The 26149-nt window shown below is 47.9% G+C and overlaps 1 protein-coding gene across 1 annotated transcript in view; it reads right to left on the bottom strand.

Moving 5' to 3' along the window:
• RAD50 (RAD50 double strand break repair protein) overlaps window positions 1-26149 on the bottom strand; it is a 442933-nt gene that overhangs the window by 33317 nt on the left and 383467 nt on the right. The window contains exons 23-24 of the mRNA XM_063928180.1: window positions 4926-5011; window positions 3668-3810 (exon numbers count right to left, since the gene is read on the bottom strand). Of these exons, the coding sequence (XP_063784250.1) occupies window positions 3668-3810; window positions 4926-5011 (229 nt within the window). The remainder of the gene's footprint in view (window positions 1-3667; window positions 3811-4925; window positions 5012-26149) is intronic.

Raw genomic sequence — 26149 nt, forward strand, 5'->3', positions numbered from 1 at the left:
GGAATATGTGTGCGCTATATAAACAACTGGTAATAATAATTAATATTCACTGTACATGGGCAAAATTTTTAGAAGATCAGCTACCGTTGCAGAGAATAATTTTGATTGTGACTGATGTAAATTCATACAATTAGTACAATATCACTACATTCTTAGGTAATATGAACTACTGCTCCCAGCAGACTCTAATGCATTTGGCTTAGCTGAACTGCTTGCGTAATATCACTGCATTCTTAGGTAATATGCAATTATTTTTTAAACAGCCTTAAGTCTGATTTATGTTAGTGTTTTTGTGAATAGGTGATTGCATCTTTCCCCCTCAGCATTTGTTTGTTTTAAATGTATTGTTCCAATCCTTAGTGGGTGATGGGCAGTGAGGTGGGGCCTTAATCAGGGAACATTCAAACACATATTATTTGGTCTACATATTAAGGAATTTATAGCTGAAAAGCGCCCAGACGGAGACGCTCAGAACGGGAGTGTCTCTGTGCACTCCTGGCGTGACTAGGCGGACGGATTGCCTAGTCACACCGGGACTGCACGCCTGCGATGGAGCCGCCTCAGATGAGAGAGCAGTGATCACCCTGAGCCAGAAAAAAAGTGGGTCCCAAGGACCCCTCTCTTTCAAAAATTGGGGTCCTATCTGACCTTTTCTGGGTCCCATCAGAATGAAGGTAAATACTGTTTTTTTTAAAACCACAGCTTAAAATACACTACTTGCAGCATTGCTATTAAACAGCCATTTAAACACATGGTTGGCAAACACTGCTAAAGTGATGCCAAACTTGGGTGACAGTCACAAGAAAGTTCAGTTGTGCTCCCAAAAGCAGCTTATCTTTTTCTTTTGGGAATGCAAAGTTCTGGTATATAAACCTGTGCATTTTAATGTAAATGTTTCTTTATATGCTGTAACACTACTGTATTTTAAGCTCTTGTTTTAAAAAAATAAAATAAAAATAGTTTAATTCCCTCAGTCCAGTGGCAGAACTTGTGAGTGGTGGGTCCAAATCAAAATTATTCTTTGGGCCCCCCTCCAGCATCCCACCCCAAGTCCACAATATGCCACATGGCAGTGGGTGACAGGGAGAGGTACAGGGTGACGTGGAGATATTGACAGGAAGATGGAGAGCTGGTGAAAGGGAGAGGTAATGGGTGACAGGAAAAGTGTGAGAGGGAGAAGCAGTGGGTAATACGGAGAGACATTGGAGGATGGAGAGGGTGACAGGGAGAGGGTGTCTAGGAGAAGGTGAAGGGTAGAAGCAGGGGGCATGTGAGGTGTCTGTAGGAGGGAGAAAAGGGGATACATTGAATTGAGAGGGTTCATTGGGACATGAAGGGAAAGTATCAGTGGGGGAGAAGAGAAGAAAGAAACAAGTTGCTATAACACGAGAGCTAAGGAAAGACAATGCTAGTGGAAGAATTTAGTAAAGGGATAGAAGATGAATTATGTAAGGGGAGGGAGGAAGGGAGAGATTTGTAGGGAGACGGAGAGAGGGGTGGAGGGAGAGAAAAAGAGAGGAGACGGAGAGGGAGGGAGGCGGAGAGAGAGGGAGGGACGGAGGCAGAGGGGGAGACGGAGAGAGAGACGGAGAGCGTGGGAGATGGAGAGAGAGAGAGGGTGGGAGATGGAGAGAGAGAGAGGGTGGGAGAGAGAGAGGGGAGACAGAGAGAGAGAGAGAGAGAGAGAGAGAGAGAGAGAGAGAGAGGGGGGGGATGGATGGGGGGAAGACAGAGAGAGGGTAGAGATGGAGAGAGGAAGGAAGCAAGACAGAGGCTGAGCAACACTTGCTTTTTCCTACCTGGCGTCACCGGTGTTTACAATCGGGCTGCTACTGCGTATGGAGATCACTGCCAGTGCCTCTGCGCATCCCTTCCATGGGCTTTTGGCACCAGAGAGAGTTAGGACAGGGGTTAATAGAAGTAGGAAAGGGGTGGGCGCTGAGAGAGCAGCCCCTCCTCCCCTTCCAGCCCGGCGTCCGTGTCAGCAGCAAGAGGGGGCGCTTAGAATAGTAAAATAGGTCGGGCACAGGCAGCATTTGAGTCATGGTGGGATGGAGCTGAGAGGAGAGGGGAGAGTGGCTCCTCCTCCCTCTCCGGCTGTGAGTCGAGACCCAAGTCACTGACAGTCACTGTGCAGTGGCCGTCTTAATGCACAGGTTCTGGGGCACTGGTGGCAGACGGAAGTCAGTAAGACTCATTGTAATGCCGGCAGCTCAGATCCCCGAACTGGCCTCCACCTTGTGAACAGTCAATCCCCACCTCCCCCCGCTGCTTGTAACAACTCAGAGCAAAAGCTGCACTACCACCCAGAGCTGGCCGTGGGATCACTGAGTACCCGGGCGCCCCCCTTCCCCCGGCTGCGGAACACTGGCAACACTCACAGAGGTCACTCTCTACCCGCTGTCACAGAGGCACAACTCACCAAATCAAGGAGTGCTCCCGTGCTGAGCCACGCCATCATGCCTGGACTGGCAAAGCTCCACCTCCTGTTTTTGAAGCCTGCAGCCGGGCCACAAAGCCATCAATCAATGTGACAGGCTATGGATTGGCTGCAGCAGTGCGCGTCCCAGGGACCCACCAATGTTGAAAATGTGAGTACCCGGTCATCAAAGCGGAGTAAAATACGCGCTATAGCGCGTTTTTGCGAACACTGAGCACGGGTCCTTCTGCATCTCAAAATATCTCCCAACCTGACCTTTCACTCTTCACAAGATCTACGTCTCTCATTCACACTCATTACTTGTTTCCATTCACGGCTGCAGGACTTTCTTCTGGTTGCCCTACCACACATCGTAAGACTCTCCTGTAGTCTCCAAACCTTCAAACGTTCCCTGAAAACTTACAACTTCAGGCAAGCTTATCCAGAACCGCTCACATAACCTTCATAAGCTTTCCTATCCAATTACATCCCCACTTTACAGTCCATACATATACTCAGATATTTTCTCTTTCTTCACCATCTCTTCCTCCTGACCCTGGTTCATCATTGCTGTGTGGCTAGTTCATGCAGTCCACCAAGAACCTTTGCAATCTGGTGGACAACTATGCAATGGCTAGCATCTATCCTTGTTTATCAATGTCTAATCCCCTATAGATTGTAAGCTTGTGAGCAGGGCCTTCCTACCTCTATGACTGTTTTATTTTATCATTGTTGTTTCCAACTGGAAGGTGCAACAGAATTTGTTGCACTATATAAGAAACAGTTAATAAATTAATAATTTTATAAATTACACTACAGGAGTACAAATCATATGGAATATACAAACATGAAAGAAATTAGGGAAATAAAAGATTTGCCTGATAACAAATACTGTCAACCCTGTAGAAACCATGAGAATGTGTGTGTTTATGTACAATAGCATCTATTATATAATGCACTAAACTGTCTGACCCTGATATGTGCAGTGAGAGCTGGATAGATGCTCACTGCTCCCACTACCACCAGGGACATAATGCTCCCACTATTATATTCACAGCCTTGCCACCTTCCCAAATACACAAATTAAATGAATCACTGATTTAAAGCAAGCTGTGCCCACCACATATGGCTCCTACACGTTTTTTGATCAAAAATACTAGTTCCAAGCAAATTTACACAACTTCTTTACAAAGAAGTCACATGACTTTACAAGTGCAAGGGCTTACAATCAAATGGCAGTCCATGTACCTTTTGCCCTGCACTGCAGCGCCCTCTCATGTCCAGCGCAGTATCTCCTCTTATCATCACTACCCTATAGTTGTACGATCTTCTTTTATCTGTAGCCGACACACTTTCATCAGCATCTGATCTGATTTCAATGTACTCGATGTCTGGAAGATATCACATAAGGCCCAGAGTCAATATATCATTCATATTATGTTTCTTGAATGACCATTTCAAATATTTTATTTCTATAAATTAATAATATGAATAATCAAAGTACGGTAATCTATATTGCATATCATGGATGTTGGAAAAAATCAACATAGAAAAATTACTATCAGTGTTACTATGATAAGTACAGTAAACTGAGCAGCAAATGTGAACATTACAGAAAACACACAACAAATCCAGTTATTTCACTGTGCATTTCCTACCATATTGTATATACCCTGCACAATCCTCCTCTTATAGAGACAAAATGTACCTGTAACTATTACAATCATGACTTGTTAGCATTTTTTTCTTTACAAACAAGACTGCATCCGCGGCTTTTGGGAAATGGATTAGTAGCATACCCTTTTACACTCCTAATCAGTGGTCTCTGGATATACCACTGTGATACCCCTTTTCCACTAACTCAAAAAACACGGTTAAATGCACGGGGGCACGCATTTACCCGTGCTTTTTGCAAGTGGAAAAGGGTAAACCCGGATCGAGTGACCCGTGAATCCTACCCGGCTATCTACCTGGGTAGGACACGGGAATGATCCGGGTAGGGTTGTAGTGTAAACAGGAGCCGTGTCGATGCGACACGGCTCCCGTTTACACTGTATGGAAGGGCGGCGCTGGGAGATCATGTGATCTCCCTGCGCCGCCCCTGCCGCGTCACTAGAAGCGTCACCAACCCGGCATATGCCGGGTTGTGACTGCTGATGGGAAAGGGACCGAGCACGGGTCGCAGCAGGGGGCAGCTCCCGTGTCAGGCACCCGGCTGCGACCCGTGCTCGTAGGTGGAAAAGGGGTATAAGTAACTGAAAGGAGCCACACATCCCAGAAGGTTCATCTCATCTAGCAGCCTCAGAGAACGACACATGTATATTAGCACAGAATCAGGAAGATGCACTGCACATTAGTCAGCGCTAGGCTGGGAACAGTCAGATAAACACTGGAAGGATCACCACGTTATTTTCCCATTCAACCAATTTCATTTCCATATAGTAAACATAAATAATACACAAAAGTTGTATTTGACACCAACAAAAAGAAATATGAGGTCAATTACCTTGTCCTCTGTAGGTGCTGCGCCAAAGATCACGAATAATTTTATTGATCTCTTCCATTTTCATGCTATGGAACTTCATTATAGCTCTATAAAAATAACATGTAAAAAAAAAAAAAAATGTTCAGTGTGATTAAAGCAATAATTAATTGCCCAGAATACCCCCTTAGACTGAGTACATGCCCGACCGACATGGCGGATGATCCAGGTAGGTATTCACACTTACTGATTGGCTGCTTGACATGTTATTCAAGGCACCCAGCTGGGTAAGCATCTGAATTTGCCCGCCCAGCTGTGACGCCAGATCCCGCAGCAAATGTACCGGTGGTCGGATGCACCAGCCAGATGCACCATTATATCTGAAGATATATTGGCCATCAGATGTGCTGCATAGCTGACGTGATAGGGCTCACAATACTATATATCTGCCAGTGTGTACCCAGCTTTACTGTATGCCAGAATTCCGACACCGCTGAGAACCTCAAACCTGGAATCCTGAACATAAGTGTGCCAAGGAGGGTTAGGGGGAGGTTAGGGTTAGGCTGCAGGGAGTGAAGGTTAGTGTTAGGGGGAGGGTAAGGGGTAGGGTCAGCTTACCCCCCAAAAAAGTGACAGGTTCTGACTGTTGGGATGTCGCTGTCAGTATTCTGATCCTGCATTAAGGCATTTCTAATGATTAAACATGGATGTTAATAATGTTGGTGTGAGGGAAGCTTAGAATATTCACTCACTGCTAAAATTTCAACATAAAATATACATATCCCTATTTCCAAACAGCAACGTACAGTGAAAGCTGCAAGAACCGGTAGGAGAGGAGTGTCATTAATTCTGTTGGAGCAGTCTTGATACTGGATGACTGTCCCACTCAGGCAGCACTATGTCTGGATTCATACTGCTCTGATCATAAAGGGGGAACTAATTGTATGCAGCTACCAGTAGTGCACACAGCATTGTCAGTGTATAAGAATGAATGCTGAGGAGTTGGAGGGCAGTCTAGAATTCTAGTACTGTCTAGCCACACACCTTGCTGGTCAACCCCACTCTGGCAATGTGGATTGCAAAGCCCCTTCTAGGAATATGGGGGGGTCATTCCGAGTTGATCGCTCGCTAGCTACTTTTTGCAGCACTGCGATCAGATAATCGCCGCCTATAGGAGAGTGTAATTTCGCTTTGCAAGTGTGCGATCGCATGTGCAGCCGAGCGGTACAAAAAAGTATTGTGCAGTTTCTGAGTAGGTCTGAACTTACTCAGCCTCTGCGATCACTTCAGCCTGTTCGTGCCCGGAATTGACGTCAGACACCCGCCCTGCAAACGCTTGGACACGCCTGCTTTTTTCCCAAACACTCCCAGAAAACGGTCAGTTGACACCCACAAACGCCCTCTTCCTGTCAATCTCCTTGCGATCGGCTGTGCAAATGGATTCTTCGTTAAGTCCATCGCTCAGCAACGATCCGCTTTGTACCCGTACGATGCGCCTGCGCATTGCGGTGCATACGCATGTGCAGGTTTCCAGAGTTTTAACCTGATCGCACAGCAGCGAAAAAAAAACAGCGTGCGATCAGGTCGGAATGACTCCCATGGTTCTGGGAATATCCAATAAAGCGCTATCAAAGTGCTATTCAAATGTATTTCAGAGACTGGTGCTATATACAGGTTGAGTATCCCTTATCCAAAATGCTTGGGACCAGAGGTATTTTGGATATCGGATTTTTCCGTATTTTGGAATAACTGCATACCATAATGAGATATCATGGTGATGGGACTTAAATCTAAGCACAGAATACATTTATGTTACATATACACCTTATACACACAGCCTGAAGGTAATTTTAGACAATTTTTTTTATAACTTTGTGCATTAAACAAAGTGTGTCTACATTCACACAATTAATTTACGTTTCATATACACCTTATACACACAGCCTGAAGGTCATTTAATACAATATTTTTAATAACTTTGTGTATTAAACAAAGTTTGTGTACATTGAGCCATCAAAAAACAAAGGTTTCACTATCTCACTCTCACCCAAAAAAGTCCGTATTTCGGAATATTTGGATATGGTATACTCAACCTGTATGGGATCCTACATATAGCACATGAAAATGTGATACATTTGGGGGAAAATAGGAAAAGATTAGTAATGTAAATTAAAAATAATAAGATTTTACTTACCGATAAATCTATTTCTCGGAGTCCGTAGTGGATGCTGGGGTTCCTGAAAGGACCATGGGGAATAGCGGCTCCGCAGGAGACAGGGCACAAAAAGTAAAGCTTTCCGATCAGGTGGTGTGCACTGGCTCCTCCCCCTATGACCCTCCTCCAGACTCCAGTTAGGTACTGTGCCCGGACGAGCGTACACAATAAGGGAGGATTTTGAATCCCGGGTAAGACTCATACCAGCCACACCAATCACACCGTACAACTTGTGATCTAAACCCAGTTAACAGTATGATAACAGCGGAGCCTCTGAAAGATGGCTTCCTTTAACAATAACCCGAATTAGTTAACAATAACTATGTACAACTTATGCAGATAATCCGCACTTGGGATGGGCGCCCAGCATCCACTACGGACTCCGAGAAATAGATTTATCGGTAAGTAAAATCTTATTTTCTCTATCGTCCTAGTGGATGCTGGGGTTCCTGAAAGGACCATGGGGATTATACCAAAGCTCCCAAACGGGCGGGAGAGTGCGGATGACTCTGCAGCACCGAATGAGAGAACTCCAGGTCCTCCTTAGCCAGAGTATCAAATTTGTAAAATTTTACAAACGTGTTCTCCCCTGACCACGTAGCTGCTCGGCAAAGTTGTAATGCCGAGACCCCTCGGGCAGCCGCCCAAGATGAGCCCACCTTCCTTGTGGAGTGGGCCTTTACAGATTTAGGCTGTGGCAAGCCTGCCACAGAATGTGCAAGTTGGATTGTGCTACAGATCCAACGAGCAATCGTCTGCTTAGACGCAGGAGCACCCATCTTGTTGGGTGCATACAATATAAACAACGAGTCAGATTTTCTGACTCCAGCTGTCCTTGCAATATATATTTTTAATGCTCTGACAACGTCCAGTAACTTGGAGTCCTCCAAGTCACTTGTAGCCGCAGGCACTACAATAGGCTGGTTCAGATGAAATGCTGACACCACCTTAGGGAGAAAATGCGGACGAGTTCGCAGTTCTGCCCTGTCCGAATGGAAAATCAGATATGGGCTTTTGTAAGATAAAGCTGCCAATTCTGACACTCTCCTGGCAGAAGCCAGGGCTAGAAGCATGGTCACTTTCCATGTGAGATATTTCAAATCCACCTTTTTTAGTGGTTCAAACCAATGAGATTTTAGGAAGTCCAAAACCACATTTAGATCCCACGGTGCCACTGGAGGCACCACAGGAGGCTGTATATGCAGCACTCCCTTAACAAAGGTCTGGACTTCAGGGACTGAAGCCAATTCTTTTTGAAAGAAAATCGACAGGGCCGAAATTTGAACCTTAATAGATCCCAATTTGAGACCCATTGACAATCCTGATTGCAGGAAATGTAGGAATCGACCCAGTTGAAATTCCTCCGTCGGAGCACTCCGATCTTCGCACCACGCAACATATTTTCGCCAAATTCGGTGATAATGTTGCACGGTTACTTCCTTCCTTGCTTTAATCAAAGTAGGAATGACTTCTTCCGGCATGCCTCTTTCCTTTAGGATCCGGCGTTCAACCGCCATGCCGTCAAACGCAGCCGCGGTAAGTCTTGAAACAGACAGGGACCCTGCTGAAGCAAGTCCCTCCTTAGAGGTAGAGGCCACGGATCTTCCGTGATCATCTCTTGAAGTTCCGGGTACCAAGTCCTCCTTGGCCAATCCGGAACCACTAGTATCGTTCTTACGCCTCTTTGCCGTATAATTCTCAATACTTTTGGTATGAGAGGCAGAGGAGGAAACACATACACCGACTGGTACACCCAAGGCGTTACCAGCGCGTCCACAGCTATTGCCTGCGGATCTCTTGACCTGGCGCAATACCTGTCCAGTTTTTTGTTGAGGCGAGACGCCATCATGTCCACCATTGGTCTTTCCCAACGGGTTACCAGCATGTGGAAGACTTCTGGATGAAGTCCCCACTCTCCCGGGTGAAGATCGTGTCTGCTGAGGAAGTCTGCTTCCCAGTTGTCCACTCCCGGGATGAACACTGCTGACAGTGCTATCACATGATTCTCTGCCCAGCGAAGAATCCTTGCAGCTTCTGCCATTGCCCTCCTGCTTCTTGTGCCGCCCTGTCTGTTCACATGGGCGACTGCCGTGATGTTGTCCGACTGGATCAATACCGGTTTTCCCTGAAGCAGAGGTTCTGCCTGGTTTAGAGCATTGTATATTGCTCTTAGTTCCAGAATGTTTATGTGAAGAGACGTTTCCAGGCTCGTCCATACTCCCTGGAAGTTTCTTCCTTGTGTGACTGCTCCCCAGCCTCTCAGGCTGGCGTCCGTGGTCACCAGGATCCAATCCTGTATGCCGAATCTGCGGCCCTCCAATAGATGAGCACTCTGCAACCACCACAGAAGAGACACCCTTGTCCTTGGAGACAGGGTTATCCGTAGGTGCATCTGAAGATGCGACCCTGACCATTTGTCCAACAGATCCCTTTGGAAAATTCTTGCGTGGAATCTGCCGAATGGAATCGCTTCGTAAGAAGCCACCATTTTTCCCAGGACTCTTGTGCATTGATGTACAGACACCTTTCCTGGTTTTAGGAGGTTCCTGACAAGCTCGGATAACTCCTTGGCTTTTTCCTCCGGGAGAAAAACCTTTTTCTGAACCGTGTCCAGAATCATCCCTAGGAACAGCAGACGAGTTGTCGGCATTAACTGGGATTTTGGAATATTCAGAATCCACCCGTGCTGTTTTAGCACTTCTTGAGACAGTGCTAATCCCATCTCTAGCTGTTCTCTGGACCTCGCCCTTATTAGGAGATCGTCCAAGTATGGGATAATTAATACGCCTTTTCTTCGAAGAAGAATCATCATCTCGGCCATTACCTTTGTAAAGATCCGAGGTGCCGTGGACAATCCGAACGGCAGCGTCTGAAACTGATAGTGACAGTTTTGTACAACGAACCTGAGGTACCCCTGGTGTGAGGGGTAAATTGGAACGTGGAGATACGCATCCTTGATGTCCAAGGATACCATAAAGTTCCCCTCTTCCAGGTTCGCTATCACTGCTCTGAGTGACTCCATTTTGAACTTGAACTTCTTTATGTACAGGTTCAAGGACTTCAGATTTAGAATAGGCCTTACCGAGCCATCCGGCTTCGGTACCACAAAAAGAGTGGAATAATACCCCTTCCCTTGTTGCAGAAGAGGTACCTTGACTATCACCTGCTGAGAGTACAGCTTGTGAATGGCTTCCAACACCGTCTCCCTTTCGGAGGGGGACGTTGGTAAAGCAGACCTCAGGAAACGGCGAGGTGGATCTGTCTCTAATTCCAACCTGTATCCCTGAGATATTATCTGCAGGATCCAGGGATCTACTTGCGAGTGAGCCCACTGCGCGCTGTAATTTTTGAGACGACCGCCCACCGTCCCCGAGTCCGCTTGAGAAGCCCCAGCGTCATGCTGAGGCTTTTGTAGAAGCCGGGGAGGGCTTCTGATCCTGGGAAGGAGCTGCGTGTTGCTGTCTCTTCCCTCGACCTTTGCCTCGTGGCAAATATGAATAGCCCTTTGCTCTCTTATTTTTAAAGGAACGAAAGGGCTGCGGTTGAAAAGTCGGTGCCTTTTTCTGTTGGGGAGTGACTTGAGGTAGAAAGGTGGATTTCCCGGCTGTAGCCGTGGCCACCAAATCTGATAGACCGACTCCAAATAACTCCTCCCCCTTATACGGCAAAACTTCCATATGCCGTTTTGAATCCGCATCGCCTGTCCACTGTCGCGTCCATAAAGCTCTTCTGGCCGAAATGGACATAGCACTTACCCGTGATGCCAGTGTGCATATATCCCTCTGTGCATCACGCATATAAAGAAATGCATCCTTTATTTGTTCTAACGACAGTAGAATATTGTCCCTGTCCAGGGTATCAATATTTTCAATCAGGGATTCTGACCAAACTACCCCCGCACTGCCCATCCAGGCAGTTGCTACAGCTGGTCGTAGTATAACACCTGCATGTGTGTATATACTTTTTTGGATATTTTCCATCCTCCTATCTGATGGATCTTTAAGTGCGGCCGTCTCAGGAGAGGGTAACGCCACTTGTTTAGATAAGCGTGTTAGCGCCTTGTCCACCCTAGGAGGTGTTTCCCAGCGCTCCCTAACCTCTGGCGGGAAAGGGTATAATGCCAATAATTTCTTTGAAATTATCAGCTTTTTATCAGGGGCAACCCACGCTTCATTACACACGTCATTTAGTTCTTCTGATTCAGGAAAAACTATAGGTAGTTTTTTCATACCCCACATAATACCCTGTTTAGTGGTACCTGTAGTATCAGCTAAATGTAACGCCTCCTTCATTGCCAAAATCATATAACGTGTGGCCCTACTGGAAAATACGGTTGATTCGTCACCGTCACCACTGGAGTCATCGCCTGTGTCTGGGTCTGTGTCGACCGACTGAGGCAAAGGGCGTTTCACAGCCCCTGACGGTGTTTGAGTCGCCTGGACAGGCACTAATTGATTGTCCGGCCGTCTCATGTCGTCAAACGACTGCTTTAGCGTGTTGACACTATCCCGTAGTTCCATAAATAAAGGCATCCATTCTGGTGTCGACCCCCTAGGAGGTGACATCCCCATATTTGGCAATTGCTCCGCCTCCACACCAATATCGTCCTCATACATGTCGACACACACGTACCGACACACAGCAGACACACAGGGAATGCTCCTAATGAAGACAGGACCCACTAGCCCTTTGGGGAGACAGAGGGAGAGTTTGCCAGCACACACCAAAAGCGCTATATATATATCAGGGATAGCCTTATAATAAGTGCTCCCCTATAGCTGCTTTGTTATATAAAAATATCGCCATAAATTTGCCCCCCCTCTCTGTTTTACCCTGTTTCTGTAGTGCAGTGCAGGGGAGAGACCTGGGAGCCGTCCTGACCAGCGGAGCTGTGAGAGGAAATGGCGCCGTGTGCTGAGGAGATAGGCCCCGCCCCTTTTCCGGCGGGCTCGTCTCCCGCTATTTTGAGAAATCAGGCAGGGGTTAAATATCTCCATATAGCCTCTAGGGCTATATGTGAGGTATTTTTAGCCTTTATAGGTACTCATTTTGCCTCCCAGGGCGCCCCCCTCCCAGCGCCCTGCACCCTCAGTGACTGCCGTGTGAAGTGTGCTGAGAGGAAAATGGCGCACAGCTGCAGTGCTGTGCGCTACCTTTAGAAGACTGCAGGAGTCTTCAGCCGCCGATTCTGGACCTCTTCTGTCTTCAGCATCTGCAAGGGGGCCGGCGGCGCGGCTCCGGTGACCATCCAGGCTGTACCTGTGATCGTCCCTCTGGAGCTTGATGTCCAGTAGCCAAGAAGCCAATCCATCCTGCACGCAGGTGAGTTGACTCCTTCTCCCCTCAGTCCCTCGCTGCAGTGATCCTGTTGCCAGCAGGAATCACTGTAACATAAAAAACCTAGCTAAACTTTCTCTAAGCAGCTCTTTAGGAGAGCCACCTAGATTGCACCCTTCTCGGCCGGGCACAAAAATCTAACTGGAGTCTGGAGGAGGGTCATAGGGGGAGGAGCCAGTGCACACCACCTGATCGGAAAGCTTTACTTTTTGTGCCCTGTCTCCTGCGGAGCCGCTATTCCCCATGGTCCTTTCAGGAACCCCAGCATCCACTAGGACGATAGAGAAAAGAATTTACTTACCGATAATTCTATTTCTCATAGTCCGTAGTGGATGCTGGGGACTCCGTAAGGACCATGGGGAATAGCGGCTCCGCAGGAGACTGGGCACATCTAAAGAAAGCTTTAGGACTATCTGGTGTGCACTGGCTCCTCCCCCTATGACCCTCCTCCAAGCCTCAGTTAGGATACTGTGCCCGGACGAGCGTACACAATAAGGAAGGATTTTGAATCCCGGGTAAGACTCATACCAGCCACACCGTACAACTTGTGATCTGAACCCAGTTAACAGCATGATAACAGAGGAGCCTCTAGAAAAGATGGCTCACTACAGCAATAACCCGATTTTTTGGTAACAATAACTATGTACCAGTATTGCAGACAATCCGCACTTGGGATGGGCGCCCAGCATCCACTACGGACTATGAGAAATAGAATTATCGGTAAGTAAATTCTTATTTTCTCTAACGTCCTAAGTGGATGCTGGGGACTCCGTAAGGACCATGGGGATTATACCAAAGCTCCCAAACGGGCGGGAGAGTGCGGATGACTCTGCAGCACCAAATGAGAGAACTCCAGGTCCTCCTCAGCCAGGATATCAATTTTGTAGAATTTTACAAACGTATTTGCTCCTGACCAAGTAGCTGCTCGGCAAAGTTGTAAAGCCGAGACCCCTCGGGCAGCCGCCCAAGATGAGCCCACCTTCCTTGTGGAGTGGGCATTTACAGATTTTTGGCTGTGGCAGGCCTGCCACAGAATGTGCAAGCTGAATTGTACTACAAATCCAACGAGCAATAGTCTGCTTAGAAGCAGGAGCACCCAGCTTGTTGGGTGCATACAGGATAAACAGCGAGTCAGATTTCCTGACTCCAGCCGTCCTGGAAACATATATTTTCAGGGCCCTGACAACGTCTAGCAACTTGGAGTCCTCCAAGTCCCTAGTAGCCGCAGGCACCACAAATAGGTTGGTTCAGGTGAAACGCTGAAACCACCTTAGGGAGAAACTTAGGACGAGTCCTCAATTCCGCCCTGTCCGAATGGAAAATCAGATAAGGGCTTTTTTAGGATAAAGCCGCCAATTCTGACACGTGCCTGGCCCAGGCCAGGGCCAACAGCATGACCACTTTCCATGTGAGATATTTTAACTCCACAGATTTAAGTGGTTCAAACCAATGTGACTTTTGGAAACCAAAACTACATTGAGATCCCAAAGTGCCACTGGAGGCACAAAAGGAGGCTGTATATGCAGTACCCCTTTTACAAACGTCTGAACTTCAGGGACTGAAGCTAGTTCTTTTTGGAAGAAAATTGACAGGGCCGAAATTTGAACCTTAATGGACCCCAATTTCAGGCCCATAGACACTCCTGTTTGCAGGAAATGTAGGAATCGACCCAGTTGAATTTCCTCCGTCGGGCCTTACTGGCCTCGCACCACGCAACATATTTTCGCCAATTGCGGTGATAATGTTTTTGCGGTTACATCCTTCCTGGCTTTGATCAGGATAGGGATGGCTTCATCCGGAATGCCTTTTTTCCTTCAGGATCCGGCGTTCAACCGCCATGCCGTCAAACGCGGCCGCGGTAAGTCTTGGAACAGACAGGGTCCTTGCTGGAGCAGGTCCCTTCTTAGAGGTAGAGGCCACGGATCCTCCGTGAGCATCTCTTGAAGTTCCGGTTACCAAGTCCTTCTTGGCCAATCCGGAGCCACTAATATAGTGCTTACTCCTCTCCATCTTATCAATCTCAGTACCTTGGGTATGAGAGGCAGAGGAGGGAACACATACCCTGACTGGTACACCCACGGTGTTACCAGAGCGTCTACAGCTATTGCCTGAGGGTCCCTGGACCTGGCGCAATACCTGTCGAGTTTTTCCCAACGGGAAAATCATGTGGAAGACTTCTGGGTGAAGTCCCCACTCTCCCGGGTGGAGGTCGTGCTGAGGAAGTCTGCTTCCCAGTTGTCCACTCCCGGAATGAATACTGCCGACAGTGCTATCAAATGATTTTCCGCCCAGCGAAGAATCCTTGCAGCTTCTACCATTGCCCTCCTGCTTCTTGTGCCACCCTGTCTATTTACGTGGGTGACTGCCGTGATGTTGTCCGACTGGATCAACACCGGCTGACCTTGAAGCAGAGGTCTTGCTAAGCTTAGAGCATTGTAAATGTCCCTTAGCTTCAGGATATTTATGTGAAGTGATGTCTCCAGGCTTGACAATAAGCCCTGGATATTCCTTCCCTGTGTGACTGCTCCCCAGCCTCGCAGGCTGGCATCCGTGGTCACCAGGACCCAGTCCTGAATGCCGAATCTGCGGCCCTCTAGAAGATGAGCACTCTGCAACCACCACAGGAGGGACACCCTTGTCCTTGGTGACAGGGTTATCCGCTGATGCATCTGAAGATGCGACCCGGACCATTTGTCCAGCAGGTCCCACTGGAAAGTTCTTGCGTGGAATCTGCCGAATGGGATTGCTTCGTAGGAAGCCACCATTTTACCCAGAACCCTTGTGCATTGATGCACTGAGACTTGGCTCGGTTTTAGGAGGTTCCTGACTAGCTCGGATAACTCCCTGGCTTTCTCCTCCGGGAGAAACACCTTTTTCTGGACTGTGTCCAGGATCATCCCTAGGAACAGAAGACAAGTCGTCGGAACCAGCTGCGATTTTGGAATATTGAGAATCCAATCGTGCTGCCGCAACACTACCTGAGATAGTGCTACACCGACCTCCAACTGTTCCCTGGATCTTACCCTTATCAGGGAATTGTCCAAGTAATGGATAACTAAAATTCCCTTCCTTCGAAGGAATATCAGCATTTCGGCCATTACCTTGGTAAAGACCCGGGGTGCCGTGGACCATCCATACGGCAGCGTCTGAACTGATAGTGACAGTTCTGTACCATAAACCTGAGGTACCCTTGGTGAGAAGGGTAAATTTTGACATGAAGGTAAGCATCCTTGATGTCCCGAGACATTATGTAGTCCCCTTCTTCCAGGTTCGCAATCACTGCTCTGAGTGACTCAATCTTGAATTTGAACCTCTGTATGTAAGTGTTCAAAGATTTTAGATTTAGAATCGGTCTCACCGAGCCGTCCGGCTTCGGTACCACAACAGTGTGGAATAATACCCCGTTCCCTGTTGCAGGAGGGGTATCTTGATTATCACCTGCTGGGAATACCGCTTGTGAATGGCTTCCAAAACTGTCTCCCTGTCAGAAGGAGACATTGGTAAAGCCGACTTTAGGAAACGGCGAGGGGGAGACGTCTCGAATTCTAATTTGTACCCCTGAGATATCACCTGAAGGATCCAGGGGTCTACTTGCGAGTGAGCCCACTGCGCGCTGAAATTCATTGAGACGGGCCCCCCACCGTGCCTGATTCTGCTTGTAAAGCCCCAGCGTATACTGAGGGCTTGGCAGAGGCGGGAGAGGGTTTCTGTTCCTGGGAACTGGCTGATTTCTGCAGCCTTTTTCCTCTCCCTCTGTCACGGGGCAGAAATGAGGAACCTTTTGCCCGCTTGTCCACGAAAAGACTGCGCCTGATAATACGGCGTCTTCTCATGTTGAGAGGCGACCTGGGGTACAAACGTGGATTTCCCAGCTGTTGCCGTGGCCACCAGGTCTGAAAGACCGACCCCAAATAACTCCTCCCCTTAATAAGGCAATACTTCCAAATGCCGTTTGGAATACGCATCACCTGACCACTGACGTGTCCATAACCCTCTACTGGTAGAAATGGACAACGCACTTAGACTTGATGCCAGTCGGCAAATATTCCGCTGTGCATCACGCATATATAGAAATGCATCTTTTAAATGCTCTATAGGCAAAAATATACTGTCCCTATCTAGGGTATCAATATTTTCAGTCAGGGAATCCGACCACGCCAACCCAGCACTGCACATCCAGGCTGAGGCGATTGCTGGTCGCAGTATAACACCAGTATGTGTGTAAATACATTTTAGGATACCCTCCTGCTTTCTATCAGCAGGATCCTTAAGGGCGGCCATCTCAGGAGAGGGTAGAGCCCTTACAAGCGTGTGAGCGCTTTATCCACCCTAGGGGGTGTTTCCCAACGCACCCTAACCTCTGGCGGGAAAGGATATAATGCCAATAACATTTTAGAAATTATCAGTTGTTATCGGGGGAAACCCACGCATCATCACACACCTCATTTAATTTCTCAGATTCAGGAAAACTACAGGTAGTTTTTCCTCACCAAACATAATACCCCTTTTTGGTGGTACTCGTATTATCAGAAATGTGTAAAACATTTTTCATTGCCTCAATCATGTAACGTGTGGCCCTACTGGAAGTCACATTTGTCTCTTCACCGTCGACACTGGAGTCAGTATCCGTGTCGGCGTCTATATCTGCCATCTGAGGTAACGGGCGCTTTAGAGCCCCTGACGGCCTATGAGACGTCTGGACAGGCACAAGCTGAGTAGCCGGCTGTCTCATGTCAACCACTGTCTTTTATACAGAGCTGACACTGTCACGTAATTTCTTCCAACAGTTCATCCACTCAGGTGTCGACCCCCTAGGGGGTGACATCACTATTACAGGCAATCTGCTCCGTCTCCACATCATTTTTCTCCTCATACATGTCGACACAAAAGTACCGACATACAGCACACACACAGGGAATGCTCTGATAGAGGACAGGACCCCACAAGCCCTTTGGGGAGACAGAGGGAGAGTTTGCCAGCACACACCAGAGCGCTATATATATACAGGGATAACCTTATATAAGTGTTTTTCCCCTTATAGCTGCTGTATAGTTAATACTGCGCCTAATTAGTGCCCCCCTCTCTTTTTTAACCCTTTCTGTAGTGTAGTGACTGCAGGGGAGAGCCAGGGAGCTTCCCTCCAACGGAGCTGTGAGGGAAAATGGCGCCAGTGTGCTGAGGAGATAGGCTCCGCCCCCTTATCGGCGGCCTTATCTCCCGTTTTTCTATGTATTCTGGCAGGGGTTAAATGCATCCATATAGCCCAGGAGCTATATGTGATGCATTTTTTTGCCATCCAAGGTGTTTTTATTGCGTCTCAGGGCGCCCCCCCCAGCGCCCTGCACCCTCAGTGACCGGAGTGTGAAGTGTGCTGAGAGCAATGGCGCACAGCTGCAGTGCTGTGCGCTACCTTGTTGAAGACAGGACGTCTTCTGCCGCCGATTTTCCGGACCTCTTCTGCCTTCTGGCTCTGTAAGGGGGCCGGCGGCGCGGCTCTGGGACCCATCCAAGCTGGGCCTGTGATCGTCCCTCTGGAGCTAATGTCCAGTAGCCTAAGAAGCCCAATCCACTCTGCACGCAGGTGAGTTCGCTTCTTCTCCCCTTAGTCCCTCGATGCAGTGAGCCTGTTGCCAGCAGGTCTCACTGAAAATAAAAAACCTAAACTAAAACTTTCACTAAGAAGCTCAGGAGAGCCCCTAGTGTGCACCCTTCTCGTTCGGGCACAGAGATCTAACTGAGGCTTGGAGGAGGGTCATAGGGGGAGGAGCCAGTGCACACCAGATAGTCCTAAAGCTTTCTTTAGATGTGCCCAGTCTCCTGCGGAGCCGCTATTCCCCATGGTCCTTACGGAGTCCCCAGCATCCACTTAGGACGTTAGAGAAATCTCTACTCAGATCAATGTACATATATAGCAGGCATAGAAATCTGAGCAATGGTGATCATCTATAGTGTGACTGTTACCTATAGTATCTTAAATGTATATGGTCTTCACATGATAACTTTGGTGTCGTTATTATGATAAGACAGATTATTTAGGTAGAAAAGGACTGATATGGTCAGCGGTGTAAGGAAACGCATGGAATGTCGGAGAGTAAATGTAATAATATGGGGTATATTCAATTGAAGTCGAAAGCTGCTGTCTGTCGAAAAGACGGCAGTTTTCGACTTTTTTAGGTCGGAAGGGGTTCCGACCTATTCAATATAACCTCAAATTTTTCGACAAGTCGATGAATTCGACTTGTCGATAAGCACGTGGATCGGCGAAATAGTTTCCGATCCACGTGCTTGTGTCGGTTTTGGCCCCTTTTTCGACCATCTCAGTTCGACTTTAAAAAAAAGTCGAAGTGAGATGGGGAGAGCAGTGCCGGAGACGGGGAGAGCCGAGGCGGGGACGGGGTGAGCAGCGCTAGAGGATGTCACAGCCGCCGCTCACAGCAGCATCCACCCGGCTCCAGCAAGCGAGACCTCGCTTGCCGAAGCCGGGTGGACGCTGCCGTGAGCGGAGGCTGTGATGCAGGGAGGGACGGGGAGAAGCAGAGAGACGGGGGAGAGCAGCGGCTATATAGTCGCTGCTGTAGCGCTGCTCTCCCCCATCTGCCCGCGTCTCTCCCCCATCTCCCTTCCAGCATCTCAATTCGACTTTTTTTAAAAGTCGAATTGAGATGTCATTGAATAGCCCAGGTCGGATCCATTCCGACAAATGAATGAATAAGAAGTTCCTATTTATTTATTAACAGCTTCTTTTATAGCACTATTTCTGGGGTTATGGCATAGAATATTGATTACATATTATGCACGTGTATAATTTGAGTAACTGTGTATTTTGATAATATTTAACCTTTCTGAGAAAAAAATTTACTTATGTAATTTAAAAAAAAAACATTTTACAATTAATATTATTTTGACACCCTTTTTTTGCACTTCCTTGCTGCTTTACACACGCATTCATTCTGTACTTCACACTTCTTTTCTGCAACTCACGGGTGTATTGTGGCGCCACGCACACCTCCCTTTATACAGTACATGACCACCAGGGGGAGTTTGTCATGTGCTGCTTGTGGAAGTGGGTGGAGGCATGAGTTATTAGTAGACTGCCCATTTTATGCTGGTCACGCCCATTGAGGATGTGACACAGATCTCCTTCTAGAAACTCTGTATTTGCCCCTGTATGGGGGTATTAAAACACTGGATTCAGTGGTATAGGCGACCCGAGCAACCAACTCATTTTGCCTATTTGTGGCACTGGCCCATTAACTATTCCCACTAAAATATTAGGGAATATACTGTAGCTTATAGCACTAATGGACAACCTGATACACTTCCAAGACCTGATAAGCAGGCTGTATAAACAACAAAAGGGCCGCACCTTACTTTTCGTTTCCACAGTAAGTTAATTAACCTAATCAATGAAAGAGACACCTCTCTATACTAAAACATAAGTAGGCCTTTTTAACAATCATGAAACATTATAACAAACAAATAGGACAACAACGTAGGAAGGAGCTGGGGGCTAGTAGCAAGAATTTGGAGGGCCGCTTGCAGCCCCAGCGCAGCCTGCAGCCTGTTGCCCATCACTGGCTTAAAATGTTCAACCAATGAAATAACATGAACCTGATGTGTAAAAAGACTTGGAAAAGTAATACGTCAGAATTAACGAACAAAAATAGGATTTTAATACCTACTGGTAAATCCTTTTCTCTTAGTCCGTAGAGGATGCTGTGGATGCTTCAAGAGCCATGGGGTATAGACGGGATCTGCAGGAGACATGGGCACTTTAAGACTTTAAATGGGTGTGAACTGGCTCCTCCCTCTATGCCCCTCCTCCAGACTCCAGTTATAGGAACTGTGCCCAGGGAGACGGACATTTCGAGGAAAAGGATTTATTGTTAAACTAAGGGTGAGATATACACCAGCTCACACCACAAACACGCCGTACAACATGGCATTGGCAAAAAAGTCCTGTCAACGGCATGAACAAAACCAGCACCAGGCTGACCATAACTGAAACACAACCTTTGTGTAACACACGCAATAACTAGAAAACAAGTACTGCAGATAGTGTCCGCACTGGGACGGGCGCCCAGCATCCTCTACGGACTAAGAGAAAAGGATTTACCGGTAGGTATTAAAATCCTATTTCCTCATACGTCCTAGCTGGGGATGCTTCAAGAACCATGGGGTTTATACCAATGCTCTAGAACGGGCGGGAGAGTGCGGATGACTCTGCAGCACCGATTGACCAAACAAGATGTCCTCCTCAGCCAGGGTATCAAACTTGTAAAACTTCGCAAAGGTGTTTGATCCCGACCAAGTAGCAGCTCGGCAAAGCTGTAATGCCGAGACCCCTCGGGCAGCCGCCCAGGATGAGCCCACCTTTCTGGTAGAATGGGCATTCACCGATTGCCTGCCGTAGAATGAGCCTGCTGAATCGTATTACAGATCCAGCGTGCAATAGTCTGCTTGGAAGCAGGAGCCCCAATCTTGTTGGGAGCCCACAGGACAAACAGAGCCTCTGTTTTCCTAATCTGAGCCGTTCTGGCGACATAGATTTTCAAAGCTCTGACCACATCGAGAGACTTCGATTCCGCCAAGGCGTCAGTAGCCACTGGCACCACAATAGGCTGGTTTACGTGAAACGATGAAACCACTTTTGGCAGAGATTGCTGACGAGTTCTCAACTCCGCTCTATCAGCATGGAAGATTAAATAGGGGCTTTTGTGAGACAAAGCCGCCAATTCAGACACCCGCCCAGCATGACTACTTTCCAAGTAAGGAATTTCAACTCAACCTTGCGCAAAGGTTCAAACCAATGAGATTGCAGGAACTGCAACACCACATTAAGATCCCATGGTGCCACGGGGGGCACAAAGGGAGGTTGGATGTGCAGCACGCCCTTCACGAAGGTCTGAAATTCTGGAAGGGAGGCCAATTCTTTCTGAAAGAAAATAGATAAGGCCGAAATTTGTACTTTAATGGAGCCTAACTTTAGGCCCGCATCCACACCTGCTTGCAAAAAATGGAGTAAACGCCCCAGCTGAAATTCTTCCGTAGGAGCCTTCTTGGATTCACACCAAGACACATATTTTCTCCAAATATGGTGGTAATGCTTCACCGTTACTTCTTTTCTAGCCTGAAGTAGTGTGGGAATGACTTCACTGGGAATACCATTTCGGGCTAGGATTTGGCGTTCAACCGCCATGCCGTCAAAGGCAGCCGCGGTAAGTCTTGATACACGCACAGTCCTTGATGTAATAGGTCCTCTCGTAGAGGAAGAGGCCAGGAATCTTCTATGAGTAATTCCTGAAGATCTGGATACCAAGCCCTCCTTGGCCAGTCCGGAACAATAAGGATCGCCTGAACCTTTGTTCTTCTTATGATCTTTATCACCTTTGGAATGAGTGGAAGTGGAGGGAACACATAGACCGACTGAAACACCCACGGTGCCACCAGGGCGTCCACCGCTATTGCTTGATGGTCCCTCGACCTGGAACAATATCTCTGAAGTTTCTTGTTGAGGCGAGACGCCATCATGTCTATTTGAGGAATTCCCCAATGACTTGTCACTTCTGCAAAGACCTCTTGATGAAGACCCCACTCTCCTGGATGGAGATCGTGTCTGCTGAGGAAGTCTGCTTCCCAGTTGTCCACTCCTGGAATGAAGACTGCTGACAGAGCGCTTGCATGTTTCTCCGCCCAGCGAAGAACTTTTGTGGCCTCCGCTATCGCCGCTCTGCTCTTTGTTCCGCCCTGGCGGTTTATGTACGCCACTGCTGTTATGTTGTCTGACTGAATCAAGGCGGGCAGACCGCGAAGATGTTCCGCTTGCCGAAGGTTGTTGTAAATGGCCCTTAATTCCAGAATGTTTATGTGCAGACAAGCTTCCTGGCTTGACCATTTTCCCTGGAAATTTTCCCCCTTTTGTGACTGCTCCCCAGCCTCGGAGACTTGTATCCGTGGTTGGTCACCTGCTTCCCTCTAGGAGGTGAGAACTGTGCAGCGACCACAGAAGGGAGATTCTGGTCCTGGAAGATAGGATTATTTTCCGGTGCATGTCCAGGTGAGACCCGGACCACTTGTCCAACAGGTCCCACTGAAACACTCTGGCATGGAACCTGCCAAACTGAATGGCCTCGTAGGCCGCCACCATCTTCCCCAGCAACCGAGTGCATTGAAGAATCGATACCCGTGCCGGTTTCAGAATCTGTTTTACCATGTTCTGTATTTCCAGAGCCTTTTCCACTGGAAGAAAAACTCTCTGTAATTCTGTATCCAGAATCATACCTAAGAACGACAGCCGTGTTGTCGGAACCAACTGTGATTTTGGCAAGTTTAGGAGCCAACCATGTTGTTGCAGAATGGTCAGGGAGAGCGGAACGTTGTTCAGTAATTGCTCCTTGGATCTCGCCTTTATCAGGAGATCGTCCAAATATGGGATAATTGTAATTCCCTGCTTGCTCAGGAGAACCATCATTTCCGCCATAATCTTTGGGAAAATCCTCGGAGCCGTGGACAGACCAAACGGCAACGTCTGAAATTGGTAATGACAATCCTGAACAGCAAACCTCAGATAAGCCTGATGTGGAGGATATATGGGGACGTGCAAGCAGGCATCCTTTATGTCGACCGACACCATAAAACCCCCCTCCTCCAGACTGGAGATCACTGCTCTGTGAGATTCCATCTTGAATTTGAATTTTTTTAGATAGAAGTTGAGGGATTTTAGGTTCAGAATCGGTCTGACTGAGCCATCCGGCTTCGGGACCACGAACAGGCTCGAATAAAAACCTTCCCCCTGTTGTGACGGGGGTACCATGACAATGACTTGATTTTGACACAGCTTTAGTATTGCAGCGCATACTACCTCCCTTTTGGGAAGAGAAGCTGGCAGGGCCGAATCGAAAAATCGGTGAGGGGGCACGTCTTGAAACTCCAATTTGTACCCTTGGACTACTATTTCTAATACCCAAGGATCCAGGGCCGAGCGAACCCAGACCTGACTGAAGAGTTGAAGACGTCCCACCGGTACGGACTCCCGCAGAGGAGCCCCAGCGTCATGCGGTGGATTTGGTAGAAGCCAGGGAGGACTTCTGCTCTTGGGAACTTGCCACAGCCTGTGACCATTTTCCCCTTCCTGTTCCTCTCGTAGCAAGGAAGGAAGACCCTCGTCCTTTTTTGTATTTATTGGGCCGAAAGGACTGCATCTGATAGTGGGGCGTTTTCTTTTGTTGTGCAGGAACATAAGGTAGGAACGATGACTTACCTGCGGTAGCCATAGATACCAGGTCGGTGAGGCCGTCACCAACTAAGACACTGCCGTTAAACAGCAGAGACTCCATAGTCTTCTCAGAGTCAGTATCAGCATTCCATTGATGAATCCACAATGCCCTCCTAGCCGAGACTGCCATGGCATTGGCCCTTGATCCCAAAAGGCCAATATCCCTCGCAGCTTCCTTTAGATAGGCTGCAGCGTCCCTGATATGACCCAGTGTCAAAAGCACGCTATCCCTGTCCAGGGAATCCATATCAGATGACAAGTTATCTGCCCACTTTTCAATGGCGCTACTCACCCATGCCGATGCCACGGCAGGCCTGAGCAGCGTACCTGTAGTGACATAAATGGATTTTAGTGTATTTTCCTGCTTACGATCCGCAGGACCCTTTAGGGCTGCCGTATCCGGAGACGGGAGCGCCACCTTTTTGGACAGACGCGATAGAGCTTTGTCCACCGTGGGGGTTGACTCCCACCTTTCCCTGTCCCCAGAGGGGAATGGATATGCCACCGGAATTCTCTTGGGAACCTGTAACTTCTTGTCAGGATTTTCCCAAGCTTTTTCAAAAACAGCGTTCAGTTCATGAGAGGGAGGAAACGTCACCTCAGGTTTCTTTCCTTGAAACATGCAGACCCTAGTATCAGGAACAGCAGGGTCTTCCGTGATATGTAAAACGTCTTTTATCGCCACAATCATGTACTGAATGCTCTTAGCCAGTTTAGGATTCAATCTGGCATCACTATAGTCGACACTGGAATCAGAGTCTGTGTCGGTATCTGTATCCGTTATTTGGGTAAATAAACGCTTCTGTGACCCCAAAGGGGTCTGAACTTGTGACAATGCATCCTCCATGGACTTTCTCCATGTCTGGTTCTGAGACTCAGATTTATTTAATCTCTTATTCAACCGAGCCACATTTGCATTCAAAACACTCAACATATTTACCCAATCAGCCGTCGGCAGTGCCGACACGGTCACTCCCACAGTCTTTTTTGTCCCCCCTCCAGCCTCCTCCTGGGAAGAGCACTCAGCCTCAGACATGTCGACACTCTAGTACCGACACCCACAACCACACTGGGCTCTAGGGGACATACCCACAGCAAAGCCTGTTCGAGAAACACAGAGGGAGTTTTGCCAGCTCACAACCCAGCGCCTATCCCGGTACTGAAACGATTAAAATAATGCCTCAGCCCTGTTAGCGCTTTTTTCTAATAAAACAGCACCAAAATACTGTGCCCCCCCCCTCCCTTTTGCACCCTGTTACTTGTACAGCAGTGTAGGAGGTCAGGACCAGCGTCTCTGCAGCTCTGTGAAGAGAAAATGGCGCTGATTAGAGCTGAGGGATACGCCTCGCCCCCTTAATGGCGCGCTTCAGTCCCGCTATTTTTTAAATCTTTATACTGGCGGGGGTCGGGTTTTAGTGCCCAGGCACTGTCAGCCACTTTTGCCAGTCTATTATTGAGGTTTCATGCTGCCCAGGGCACCCCCCCCCCCCTGCACCATGTAGTGCCGCTGTGCGTGTGTGGGAGCATGGCGCGCAGTGCGGCCGCTGCGCGGTACCTCAAAGACACTGAAGTCTTTTGCCGTCACTTAAGTCTTCTGATCTTCTTTTACTTACCCGGCTTCTGTCTTCTGGTTCTGCAAGGGGCGTGACGGCGCGGCTCCGGGAACGAGCATCTAGGCGTACCTAGCGATCAGACCCTCTGGAGCTAATGGTGTCCAGTAGCCTAAGAAGCAGAGCCTTGAAACTCACAGAAGTAGGTCTGCTTCTCTCCCCTCAGTCCCACGATGCAGGGAGCCTGTTGCCAGCAGGTCTCCCTGAAAATAATAAACCTAACATAAAGTCTTTTTCTGATAAACTCTGGAGAGCTCCTCAGTGTGCATCCAGTATCACTGGGCACAGAATCTAACTGGAGTCTGGAGGAGGGGCATAGAGGGAGGAGCCAGTTCACACCCATTTGAAGTCTTAAAGTGCCCATGTCTCCTGCGGATCCCGTCTATACCCCATGGTTCTTGAAGCATCCCCAGCATCCTCTAGGACGCATGAGAAATAAGAATACTGGAAATACAGAAGAGTTCTGAGTATCAGTATAATTATATTATATAAGTGATGCTTATCATTATAGGAAATGACTTGAGGAATACCCTTCACTTGCATTGAGATCCAAAGAGTTATTAAAAAAGTCAAAGCAAAAACAGAAATATTACAGCATATCCCTAGACTAAGCGCTCAATACAAGGTTAGGAAACCATTGCAGTTATCTATCATCGGGGTGAACCACTTGCCTTCAAAGTGTAATAGCGTATGACAAAAAACAAGAGCAGATAAGTACAAAAATAGCTTTTGTGTCAGTGTCAAAATACATGGAAATACAAGCAAGTTACAATCAGAAGAAAAACCTTCTCTACCAAAAATGTATTCCACA

Source organism: Pseudophryne corroboree, chromosome 6 (assembly GCF_028390025.1).
Source record: "Pseudophryne corroboree isolate aPseCor3 chromosome 6, aPseCor3.hap2, whole genome shotgun sequence".
Taxonomy (NCBI): Eukaryota; Metazoa; Chordata; class Amphibia; order Anura; family Myobatrachidae; genus Pseudophryne; species Pseudophryne corroboree.